Genomic DNA, 13701 nt, shown 5'->3' on the forward strand with positions numbered 1-13701 from the left:
AGATGAAGGCGTGTAATTGAATTTCAAAGTAAAAGTAGATGACAGTAATGCTAGCTGACAGTCATGTTAGCTGGAAACAACAGTAAGTGATGGATACAAAAGTGAAAATAACAGAAAGTAATTGAGCGTAGTTTCACTGAAATTAACTGACTGAAAATAAAAGTTCCAGTGTGTCATTTTTGACAGAACTTAAATATCATATTAATTACATTACTGTTCTCACTGTTCGTAAAAAAATAATAAATAAATAAATTGTTGTGTTTTCATAACTTTAGGACATGCAATAATAACATGCAAATATCCAGAGATGCTGGATGTCTTCCCTTTCAGCCAACTTCAGTGTTGCACTGCCATGTTAGTCCAGTTGTCAGGAAGAGAACAACATAGCACTGTTAAAGAGCAAGTCTTTCATGATTTTCATGACCACCATACTTTAGAAGTAAATTGAGAACTATATGTGAAACTTACTCTGTGGTTCTCAAACTTGTGCAAGCATACCTCTCAAATATTTCTTTTAATTTTGTTGTAATGACTTTTGGCTAAAATTCTATTTTTTTAATCTCTCATCAACTGCATTGTTTCTATTTTGACATTATTCATAATTTGAGATTTAAGTGATATTGCCAAGGTGTACTCACCTCTGTTGTAAACAATATATACATTTCCCCCAAAAAATCCCACCCGCCAGAATACATATTTCAAGCTGCACTTATGGTACAAAATGGTATAGACTTATTTCTATTCTATTCTATTTCCTAAGTGCTTTAGTGTAATAAATGTTATGTGAATGGGAAATATAACATTTTTATAGGAGCTGAATGACTTCATCAATGGATCAGACAATGGGGCAAAAGACATGATCAGAATCATATTTCAAATTTACAGATAAAGAAGCTGCCGCTGCCCTATTAAAGGGAAGTTAGGGATAACCCTGTGATGCGGAAAAACAGAACAAAACAACTCTACCGTTAGGTGTCTTGTTCTTAGCCAGTAGTTTATGTTTCACCAAGTATTGCAACTATTTCCTTGTCCTGCGTTCATCCTTTAATGTTGGCATTAGTTTTTAGTACACAAACATTGTAAGTGAACAAAAGTGAGAGGTGCTTTGCTAATTTTGCTACCATAAACTCAACATCAAAGGGATCTCCTCCCATTCCAGAAATGGTGTTAATGGGGAATTAAGCTGTCTGAGTCCAGAAGGTTGCTAACCCTTCTTACTAGGTTAATGATATTAAGAAACACATGTAGTAGTAGTAGTTGTAGTGGAAGAGGTTGTAGCAATAGAAGTCTGGAGCTCAATGTAACTGTACTTGAGTTAGTCTGTACACCAAACTGTATGGATTATTGACCTGATAGTAATTCTGAGAGCTTCTACATGCTCCGGAATGATAAAAAAACATTTAAGGTAAGATGGTTTTCCAAAACAGCAGCACCTACTATGTACAGTCATGGAAACAAAAGGTTCAATTATGCTTTATATGAATAAATCCAGATTTAGTCAGGGCAAAAAAAGAATTGATTTTGGTACAGGAAGTTGGGGGGCTGATAAGTTGGCATGCAGTATAGCTTATCTAGTTAAAGAGCAATACATACTTGCCAAATTGTGTACTCTAGCTTTACAAGACTTGAAGCACACAAGCCAATATCAGTATTCTGTGTTAACATCAATCCCCTTTCTTTTATTTTGGGTTTATGTAAAAATGTCAGATACAGTTTAATATGAGATAAATACAAAAATAGAGGAAATGAGGTTGGTGTTTTATTTTCTCATCAGCGTGTAGTGTTTTTGGTATCCACTGAATCTTGGATTTGGGACAGAATCATGTTTTTGACTCACTCATGTGTAATCCAATAATGTAAGTCAAGACTGAGAAACTGAGAATAACAGCAGACCTGTGGTTATATTCTCATTCAGCCAAGTGAGAGAACTTTCTAGCTCTAGTGCAAATTCTTCACTCTGTAGTTTAATGTTTAATTTATTTGAATAGCTTTATTTTTTATGAATTTATAATTTTTTTATTTCGATTATTTTTTATTGTTTTTTTGGTTGTACAGTTGCTGTTAATCTTTGAAAAGCTAGAAGAAGGAGTAGTAGTTCTGTTCAAAAGCCCATCTTCATTAAACAACACAAGATTATAATCAGTGTAATGTATTCATCAGTGATTAAAATTACACAACTGTCTTAAATTGTGCCTAGCTAATGAATCCTCCCAGTAAGCTAGCTAATTAGTGCAATCAATACAGTACATTGTAGCACAGAATGGCATGCAAACGTTTTGGCAAAGTTTCTGTTATTGTGGCTAATCTCCAAAAGATGTAAATCAAGATGACTATCTCACTTTTATTTTGTACAAATTTAAAGTACAAAAAAAAATAAATAAAGGATTTTGGTATCCCAAGAGATTTAGGCTCTCAGAAAACTCTTACTAAGGTTTGGGACTTTAATGAGCTTGTTACAGCTATGGCTCATTCTAATTCATAATTAGAAGAGGCTAGCTGATGCAAATTTCATTGCTTTATAAAAGCAGGTTCAACCAATCAGCAGCCATGAGCTTCTCTGAGCAGCAACAATAAAAAAGCAAAAAGCAATAAAAAAGATGGCAATGGTATTCCAGGTTGCCTTTTTCTTGGTTTGTAATGTAAACTCAAGAAATAGCTATTGGCACAGGGGATGGTGGAGTTCAAGTTTAAATCTGGAGGACTATGAAAACTTTCAAAGTGGGTTATCTTGTTGAATATTATCAAAAAGGACCATAAAAAGCAACTCACCATAAAAAGGACCACATTTCTTACTTACTGCTGAAACTGTATTTAATTTTCAGTGTGTCTTCATCTTCATGCCTACAGAATATATACACATATGCTGAGCCACAATTCTCAGAAAAATAGTAAAAAAACAAATGAATACTCGGCATACCACAATTTTTCAACAAATCAACATATAGATGAATGTATCATGTATATCTAATGAATGGACAGGCAGGAAAATGTTTTTTCTAAGATGGGGTGAAAAAGACTTCACTGTGGTTTCCACATAGAGAGGTTTGTTGCAAAAGGTTGCAAAAATTTCTTTTTCTTCCAAGGAAAGCTGGCATGAACTAATACACTTCTTAATTTCCATCTCTACATACTCACACGTTATTATATAAATATATATACATATACATACAATTTTTATCTTTGCCAATATAACCTCACAGTAGCCTTTTTTTCTGTCTATTATTGAGTTTTCAAGTTTCAAGTTACTAGTTTTCTTTTAAATTGGCACTTTGGCAAACCTTTCCTCGATGAAGCTATCCTGATGTTGGTCTTGTTGCCAATATCACAGTACTCCCATTCATTCATTCATTCATTCATTTGTCCATCCACTCTCTATACCCGTTTAATCCAACTCAGGGTCTGGGGGGGCTGAGCTTTTCCCAGCTGGCATCGGGTGAAAGGCAGGGTCTACTCTGGACAGGTTGCCAGTCCATCTCAGTCCGAATCCCAAATGACTTTACATGCTTGCTTTTGGACTGTGGGAGAAAAGTATATTAAGTATTTTTCATATTATAGAAAGTGCAGTTGTACTACAAAACATATCAATGAGGACCCTTTCATTTTTTAGGTGTACTTAAGCTGTCAGAATTCAGCTTCGAGCTATAGGCATCTCTTATCACAACACTCAACTGAAAACCATGTTAGGGAGGCCCACCTCCTGTAAACTCCAAACCCATCCTCCATTTAGGAGGACACTGGTAATATTGGGGAACAATCAAGTGATGACAAGGTCAGAGCATAGCTGATAAACATTAATACTCTAATATTCCTCATGCATGTGGTGTAACCATTACCATACACTGCAGTATAAGATGCATAAAGCTAAAGCTCTTCCTTGTTTGTCCTAAAAAGCATGGATTTTTCAATTATCTGATGTGTCACTTTGAACCCCTGAAAGAAATGACCATAGCCGTCAGTTGATTAAATCCTGTTCATTATTTATTATTAGGAATGTAGGAATTTTGCTAAGATTGTAAATACTATTTGGGTGTTCTCAGCATTTGTGTTTTAGTGTCTTTTCTACTCTCTCTTGTCTCTTGAGTCCCCAGAGTCTCAGAACAGAGGTAGCACACCAAGTTTGAAGGTCAGACATCAAGCCAGGAATGTGCTGAAGGCATCACCATGCTGCTGCTCCACGTACACACACATTGGTTATACATACTTACACAACTGATTTTATTCTTTTCGCAAGATGTACTAATCACTTTACACATCAAATTTTTTCTATGCTGAGAACAAATGGTTGCTCTAAGACTAGGTACGAGGCTGGTATTGAAGGATCTTTCAGACTAGTGCACTGGAAGAGGCTGAAAGAAAAACTGGCAGGAAATGTTGAGCCTTACTTGACAAGAGGGTGCTGGTAACTGTGACAGATGGGCTCTGCACTGCAGCCAGAGTGTCAGACAAATCATTTCTGATTTACATAAACATGACAACAAGCACTGGATAGTGTGTGTCATAACTTAATTTGAGGTTAAACCCTTTATGATTCCAACTAGCAGCTGTTTGTCAGCTGTTTTCTACACACTTTCCTATGTACACAATATCTGTGTATGAGTGGGTGTGTGTGCAACTTACTGTACAGCTGGAAAGCCCTGATTATTGTGATTCAGAAGATGCAAAACATTTCAAGACACAGACAGGACAGTGAGTGTAATCAATACCAACAAACAAAAATTTAAAATAGAAAAAAATGAGAAAATTCAGGCAACTCATTAGTGCAGCCTCATAATCATCAAACAGTGCTGTCTTAACAGAAACATCTAGTTTTTGTCAAGTTGCATTAGTCAAGGTCCAAATGATTCAATGCAATGAAATATTTAGTCTAAAACACATAAGTGAATCAATTTCCACAAACTGCTCACTAAAAATGAACCAGCCACTGATTTCTAATTCAATTATAATCCCTGTTGCATACAATCTGGTTCAATACTGTGATACTCAACATTAAACTTGCTTAGCTTTTTATTGACTTATCATTTTAACAAATATATCATATCTTTTCTATAGGCTACAACAGCCAATTAACCAAAATAACTGAAAGTAAGTGCCTGCCCATTTGTGTATAGACTTCTTGAAACAGCCATGCTGTGGGGTGCATAGCATTACAGGCTTTATCCTACCCACATAAAAATCCTGTGGAAAGTCACCTAAAGTAGGTGGTTATCTAGTCGACCAGTGTAGTTAAATATGGCACAACAACAAAAACCAATCCATCCATTTTCTATACCTGCTTCATCCAGCTCAGGGTCGCACTGAGGGCTGGAGCCTGTCCCAGCTGCCTTCAGGCAAGAGGCAGGGTACATCCTGGACAGGTTGCCAGTCAATCACAGGGCCAACACAGGAACAAACAATCATGTATATGCATGTATTTTGCAACCCACTCGAATATTTTATTTTTTACACACAAATAGTGAAATCTACTACTACAGAGCTTCATGCAGTGCTTTGATTCAGTCTATCGTCCCCTCTCTCTCTCACACACATTACTTGGGCTCCTCCTCTTTTAATACACACAGAGAAGATCAAAACACTGTCTTGCACAGCAGGAACCCTTGTCACCAAAAAGATTTTGCGATCTTCAGAGGGTTAGGGTTATACCATGAGCATCAAGCAAAAAATGGTAGAATGAAGAGGTCACAGAAGGAACAAGGATAATTGACAAGTATATGTATGTAAGTGAGTTAAAGTGGACAAAAAGTCACAGAATGCAACCTCTAGCTTTTATTGCTATGTCATCACGTACATGACAAAATACCCATACAAGCCTGTTAACACCACAAACATCACACCTCAGACCACCACAAGTATAACCTATTTATGTAAGAAACACTGGAGCTTTGAATTCTTACAATAATACAATTAGTGAAGTATGATAGAAAAATACACAAAATCACTGATGCAGAGTCTGGGGTCTTGTGTTTTACAGAGTGGATGATGCCACACTCAGAACAAAGATGTCATGTAAGCATGCAGCATTACCACTGCATCCATGTCTTGCAGTTCAGTATGGGGGCTAAAAAAATGTACGGCACTAAGCCATCTGTCTTTTTCTTTAGAATTTTTCCCATCTGCCCAAACATCTGAGAACATAATTGGTAACAGTAGGATTCACTGTAATTCCTTTAGCCATTTCCTGATAAAACACATAACACTACACTCATAAAATACCCCTATTCCACTCTTGGGTTGTAGTTTATGGATTTTATTATCTTACTATTCATCCATATATTGAAGTGTTATAGAAAATTAATTGAAGACGACTATGAAATGACTATGCTCTTATAGTCAAGAAACTCAAACAGTCCTGTACACCCTTATAATTTACACACACCACTGCCTTTCTTCTTTTTCTCCTGCTTCCCTTGCTTCTCTCCTGTTAATCCCATCCTCCTCGCCTCTCTGTCCACCCACTCTCAGTCAAGTGTGGGCAATGTGACAAGGAAGAAAAGGAGGATAATGAAGAGAGGGGGTAGATGAAAAGTACAGAAATCTGCATTTGTGTTTACATGCTTTAGGGGAGCTTTTTCTACGCCAAGTTTGTTGCATATATCCAGAGAAGGTTTTGCATCATTGTAATTCAAGATACCAGAGTGCTAGGGAATCTCTGATTTTTTTAAAGCTAGCAGTGCTTCAGAACTAAGTATATATTCCATGTGCCCAGTTGAATTTTCTGTGGTTTGTTAATTTTGGTATTATATTTACAAAAGAGGTTTTATGAGCGTTCTGACATGTAACTGTAAATGAAGGTCATATTTTGGTAATTAATGTATTAAGGTACATGTTCAGTTTTTCTGTGGCAAATCAGATTAAGTGGATCAGTCACATGCAAACCGTTGCCTTCAGTTATCAGTAAACATGAAGAATATTCTTTGATTTAGAACTTTCACATCAAATTTGTAATGTTTGTAGCAGCACTACATATCCACAGTACTATGTCCATACCTTAGTGTAAAAGGATACCATGTCACCATGAAAAATAAGATATCATCTTTAGAATGTATGTTTATGTGTTGGCCAATTTAATCTGAATAACTGAACAACTTAATGCTGATGACAATCAGGTCTATCCTAATTTAAAGACTACCATAGTAACCCACCATCCCAGATTATAATCAGTGCTGTAATTGACATTGTTTTTTTCTTTGGCTGTTTATTCACAACATATTCAAAATCTAACTCTTTGATCATTGAAAATGACAAAAAGTCAAATCACACCTTAATTTCAAACAAATAATACAAATTTCATTAAATTATCAGACATCCAGAGATGCTCAGTTCAAGGAATGATGTCGCTTATCTCTAAAAAAAAAAAAAGAATCAAGGGATTTGACCATTCTGTGCTTCATTCTATTTTTCTCCTAGTTATAGATATAAATAACTAAGAATAAATATGAAAATGTACAAATTCTTGCTCATGTCTTTTATAATGAGCCCATAGGGATGTTGCAAGTGTATCCTATGGAAGGCAAACAACTAAAAGGCAACTACAGAGTCAACCATGAGGGTACATTATGAAGCAAGTGTAATGTATTAGCAAGGTATTCTAAGCCTAAAACCAGATCAGTGGACACCATATTGACATTATATATTTTTTGTTTAGCAGTTTATATGTTTATATATATGTTGACATATCAATGAAATGTTGGTCCTTCAGCTGTCAGATCCTGCCAGAGTGAAGTAGATTATCAGCTAAGGAAAGATTGTTTTTTCCCTATGAATGAGAACATGCAGTCACAGTACAGCAAACTGTATGTGTTGTGTTGCCATAGGAACATATGTGTTGGGTTTGTGATGAGCAAAATGGTCCAGGACCATTTTTGGTCCTGATTTGATGCCAAGTCTGTTTTTCATTTCTGGTATTCCATGTAATAGCTAAAAGATTAGAAAAAAATATAAATCTATTGGTATTTTCAAGAATAATGTGCAATCTATAGAATACATTTTAATTTGCTTCAGCCAAAAAAATGAAATAATTTCACCATGCGACAGTGTCAGAGCTAAATGTATTTGAGTATCATGTCTAAATCAGTTTAAAGCTCATAATATCCAATATCTCAATAAAAAAACAGAGGAAAGGAGTGTTGTGAGTTGTTGAATCGATATGTTAACTTACTCATTTATACTGTATACAATTTCCTGTCAGTGTTCCTCCCATGCCTTATTGCAGTTTGGCATAATGATGGGTTTTTTAATGGCGTGGTGGAGATAAGGACCCAGATGCAGATATTTCAAAAGTAAAAGTTTGATTTATTTAGACGAAACAAAGAAACTAACAAAAAGCCAGAATACACCAAAACCTAAACTATGAAATAAACACTTGGGAAAAACAAAACCTGACCATGACCATGACCATGACCATGACCATGACCAATTAACAAGATCAACCTGACACACATGAAAGATGGTAAGGATCTGGCAGTGAACATGAGGGAACCTGGAAACTAAATACTGAGGGGAGGTGATTGGTGATGGAGTGCAGGTGAGGGGGAAAGCACAGGTGAAGTGAGTGAAGCTGATGACCAAGAGTGACTGAGGAAAACATGGTCAAACTAAAGGCTAAACAGAAAACTAAAATTTAAAAAAAAGAAATATAATCATGACACAAACATTATTTAAAAACGCTCCATGACTAAGCTGCTTACAAAGAAAAATTCTGATTGTATTGAATTTGTTTTGATAGACCCCGTCAGTAAAGTCCAACAAAGGTCTCAATCAACAAATAAACTAAAGCTAGAAAAATTAACCCAAAATGTGAGTGCAAAAACAAGCAGAAGTGAAGGTATGTGAAACTGACAAACATAAGAGTATATTACAATGACAGATACAGGACAAACAGGTGGCAAAACAATGCAAAACACACATCAAGAGAATTCTTTTAAACACTGAACAGGAAACACAGAGGCACCTTGACAGTTTAGACTGAAAAACTGTTTAATTTAAGTGTCATAGCTGTCCAGAATCAAATCCAGAATCTGTGCAGGAATTTTTCCAAGTGTGTGGCAACAGTGCAGTTGGCATTTAGATTTCTTGGTACATGTTTGTTTTTCAGACCCTACTCACTCAAAATCCCGAACAAAAAGTGTACAAGCCTTATCAAAACTGAACAAAAGCTGTAGCTCAACACTCACTCATAAAGTCATTTGGACTCATGCAAAACTATACTAATACCACCCCTCAACCACAACAGCTACTAACTGTCTTTCTCTGTTTCTCTGTCTTCTGCTTATGGAAGCATGTTGTCCATTTCCTCCAAATCCCAACTCTTAATATCTCATGCTACATAGAAATCAAGCCAGTGTGTCATACACTGTGAATTGCTATGTGATCAGTCAGTGGAGGGATTATGCTCCCATGTGTTTATTGGAATTATAGTGGTGCAATGGTGAAAAAACAACAAGACAAAACAAGAAAAATAGATTTGCATGTAGATTAGATAAAACGATGATATTCAGTTGTAATATTTGACACTGGGTGTTGTCTGGGTTTTACTGTCTGGGTCACCATCTGATCCTGTATTCCTTTTGATGATGAGTAATGAGCATCAGTATGTTTATAAAAATTATCCTAAGGCAGAGGTCAACTTAGTGTCACCAGTTTAAGTTCATCAAGCATTTTCAGGACACTTGTAATTTGTACTGAACATAATTGCTTTTCACTGATCAATGATATTCTTTTATATGTTATGGACTGGGTTGCATTATGGTTTCAATTTTCACCCACTAAAATCAGTGTAAACCCATCTAAAGACATTGGAAAATCAACGGTGACTTCTAATCTGATCGGGTTTGGCAAAAGAAGCAAAAGAAGCATGTTACTCATGCACAACTAAACTTAATCTCAATGGGACCTTTTTCCTGGTTAAATAAAGGTTTAATCATTTTTTTTTTTTAGATTAAATAAAAACTAGCCAAGGTTATCTAAAGACCGCTTTATGCACAACCTCTGATTACAACATTGACGTAAAGCCCTCGACTGCACGTTCGCTGATGTCCAAATACAGCATCTCTGTTTGTGTCATAGATGTTCACAGGGTTATGAACTTTAGAGAACTGTTTGTTTTACCATAAAATACCAACACGCCCTATTGTTTGAAGATCTTCTGTCTCAAATCAGTCTACCAAGTGTTCCAAAACTTGTGTAAGTGAGCCCAGTCTTTTAGTAATTGTCTCTTACACTACAATGGCATTGTTACAGAAACTGCGTCCTGTATCCACATTTATCCCAGGCTGAACGTTTTGGAACCAATAAGCTATTTGGATCTGAGGTACAAGAGGCACCAGTTTTTAAACCATCATTAAGCGAATATACTCTTCAAACAACATGGCTCTTAACTTATTTTAAAAGGTACCTCCCAATTTAGAAATATGCTCATCAGAAAAGTGAGTAATGAACTGCGCTTTTATTTAAAAGATTACAGAGGTTGAAATTAGATTTTTTTTACCTTTCCCTCTCTTTTTGTTGTACTTGGCATCCAGCTTCAACTTGTTTCCTGTGTTTTGTTTGCCTAGTTGAACTTTTTTACTTTGCATCAACTTCAGTTACAAGATCTTCCCTTTTTTTGTAGCAACCTACACTTTGTGTATTTTCTGTCTTCCCTGAACTGAACTTTGTAACAGGGTTTTTTTTAACATCAATATCAAAGAGTATCTTGAATGGTGTATGTCTGATTTAAAGGTTAGCTTATGCTACCCTGCCAATGAAAATAGAATGTTTTCACATTCTTTCAACAATGATGTGCATTTGAACATATTGATGGAGAATTGAGCACATTAATAGACAGTTACACATTTCTTATGTTTAGATAGATTGTGCGAATTGAGATATTTTATTTTATAGTATTGTGGTGTCTTGTTTGTATGAAAAACATGAAACAATTTTTTTTTGTAAATTGGTTTAAATGAAAAAAAAACTGCTAGCACTTAAAAGTCTGTGTCACTTTGCAGGATGGACGCCTTAGGCCCGGGGATCAGCTCATTGCCATCAACAAGGAGTCCTTGATAGGTGTGACCCACGAAGAGGCTAAAAGCATGTTGAACAAAGTCAAATTTAGGTGAGTGGAGCTTGTATTCTAAATAAATTCAGAATACATCACTGAGTAAGTCAAAGGTGAGCAGTTAGGGTAAGTCAGTTCACTTCAGTTTCATAACGCAACTTTTCTTAGATCACAGTTTTGACATTTGTGCCTTCGTGTATGTGTTTATGTCGTTTTGTCTTCAGCCAAGACAGTACAGTGGAAATAGCCTTCATTCCAGGTAAAGGACTGTTTCCAAGCAGCACATCTCTCCACAATGGAGTCCAGCGAGCCACAGGCAACAGCCACAACTCAGGACGCTTAAAAGTCCACATCAGATCACCTGAGGTCAGCTCCACAATTTGTCACTGTTCTGTGTCAGCAGATTCCCAAATTCTAATGCATTTCTTACCTCTTCCAAGGGCAACATGTATCCAAAAGCAGAAGCTGCTGTATTTTTAGTGTGTGAAAAAGAATGAGAGTTTGGTTTTCCTACATGTATGCTTTCATACATCACATTGTTGACAGGAAAATTCAGTGAGTTTGAAACATCTGGAACTGTAATACAGCAAGGAATTGTATTCTTCTTGTTCTATTCATCCAAAAACTCATAATACCCCAGGAATTATTACTTGTTTTTTAAAGAAAAACTTTCTTAGTGACAGAGAGTGCCCACTATCCCAAGTTTTAGGTTTTGCCAGCAAACAAAAACAGAAAGCCTGGTGGTGTTGAACTTGCTTCATTGCACATCCCATCAGTAAAATCTAACAGAAGTCCAATCCAGAAAAAAAAATAGAAAAAATAATCACCATTAAGTTAAGCTTAGATTTTTTCTTTTGCTTATATATCTGCATTTTGCCCCTGAATTTCACAGTCTCCATATTCAGCTGTGGGCTCCATTCTGTATTATCAGTTTCTCCATTCTGGAGAATTGTTAGATTAGTGAGCTTTGATCATATCAAAGTTACTTAACATTCTGTTTAACATATTTGAGCTGAAAATGAACAGAGCTTTGTATGGCTTTACTATTCATCACTATTTCTGTTGGTGTGTGTGTGCATGTGTGTTTTCTGTGCAGATCTGCGCAGAGGAAACAGCTCCAGTGTCCTCACCTTCTCCTGACATCTGTCCTCCAGATATTCATATATCAGGTAGAACACCTTAAGGCACACACCTTGTTTCCTCATTGCTCACATGTGTGCTGCACTGATAGCTTTGTATTGTATATTTTATTCGGTATATATTTTAGTCTTGTGATCAAATGCAGCTGTAAATTTAAAATTCTGTCAACACTGTTTTTTTAAACTGAAGACCCAAATCAAATGAATGAATCTCTCCCGCTACACTATAGTCTCACTCAAGAATATATATTATCTATGTTGGCCCAGAGCTCAAAATAAAACAGTTTTACAAAAAAAGACTTATAAATGGTAGAAATTACTATTTCAAAGCTTCACAAATGTCATTCCATAAGTACAGATGTGCATATACTCAACCCTTTAATACCACCAAGTCTACTAATAATAGAAGCAGCTGTGCACCACCATTCTGTTTCAGTACTAAATACCAAAATATAAGATTAAGCAGTGGTTGTAATGGCGACAGTGGAAATATCAGCATCATAAGGAATGCCAGTGATTTCATACGAGTGCCAGGTGGATCAGTTTGGCAACAAGTTGAACGTAATAGTTTATCAAAGACTGATAAATTATTGTCACGATCCGTGTCAGCACTGGACGCAGATGCAGGATAGTATCAATAATCAGATTTTATTTATATAATGATATTCACTTGAAGAGCAAAGTAATAGATTATAAATTCCCAACTCACTCTTCTCTATACCTATGGGGAGAAGAGTGAGACTTTAAAACTTATCAAAAGAAAACTCTCTCCACGCTAGGAGGAAAAAACAAAAGGTTATATAAATCTTACAAATAAACTTATCCCTCTCCGAACCGTCGGAGGCTCTATAGAATTTTAACAAAAGCAATAAAGAAAAGATACTCCTTCTAATGGAGTTGCTATGAAAGCTATAACTATAAATTAAAGACACTCCTCTACCGGAGATACTAATGAACAAACGACAAGACCAACAAAATTGCACTTGGCAAAATCTATGACAAAACTTACAACAGAAAATCACTCTCAAGGAGGAAATCATTAATAAACAAGATCTTTGGATTACTCAGGCTTGGATCACTTTGGAGGCTAGCGGACGAAAGCTCGAAAGACAATTCAACACACTGGCAACGAGACAAGGGAAGATGCAGACTAAATACACATGAGGGACCAAGGGGAACAGGTGGAAACACTTGGGAATCAGGGAAGACAATGAGACACATGACACGGGAGGAAGGGCAAGTTATCTGAAACGAGAGGAGTTGTTAATTTCAAAATAAAACAGGAAGTGACAAGACAAGATACAAAAACCTAAGAGCCTCGTCTTGTTTCTTTGATCTTTTCTCTCCAAAAATTTCATCCATGAGTCACACAGTTGGTCTGGGTACCCAACAAATGCACTATTTTATTCAGTACTATCAAAAATTTTCAAGATGTCGCTCAGCCATTTTTAAAGAGGCTCTTCATTTCTGAAATGTTTTTACTTGATTGACAGAGTCATGTGGTATTTAGAGACAAATGTCCAATGG

At 36.1% G+C, this 13701-nt stretch overlaps 1 protein-coding gene across 1 annotated transcript in view; it reads left to right on the plus strand.

The window, feature by feature from the left end:
• Positions 1–13701, plus strand: part of LOC140272899 (syntaxin-binding protein 4) — a 67546-nt gene that overhangs the window by 34540 nt on the left and 19305 nt on the right. The window contains exons 9-11 of the mRNA XM_072368407.1: positions 10986–11092; positions 11260–11401; positions 12132–12204. Of these exons, the coding sequence (XP_072224508.1) occupies positions 10986–11092; positions 11260–11401; positions 12132–12204 (322 nt within the window). The remainder of the gene's footprint in view (positions 1–10985; positions 11093–11259; positions 11402–12131; positions 12205–13701) is intronic.

This window comes from Leuresthes tenuis, unplaced genomic scaffold (assembly GCF_036924035.1).
Source record: "Leuresthes tenuis unplaced genomic scaffold, fLeuTen1.0.hap1 SCAF_17, whole genome shotgun sequence".
In the NCBI taxonomy this organism is placed as follows: Eukaryota; Metazoa; Chordata; class Actinopteri; order Atheriniformes; family Atherinopsidae; genus Leuresthes; species Leuresthes tenuis.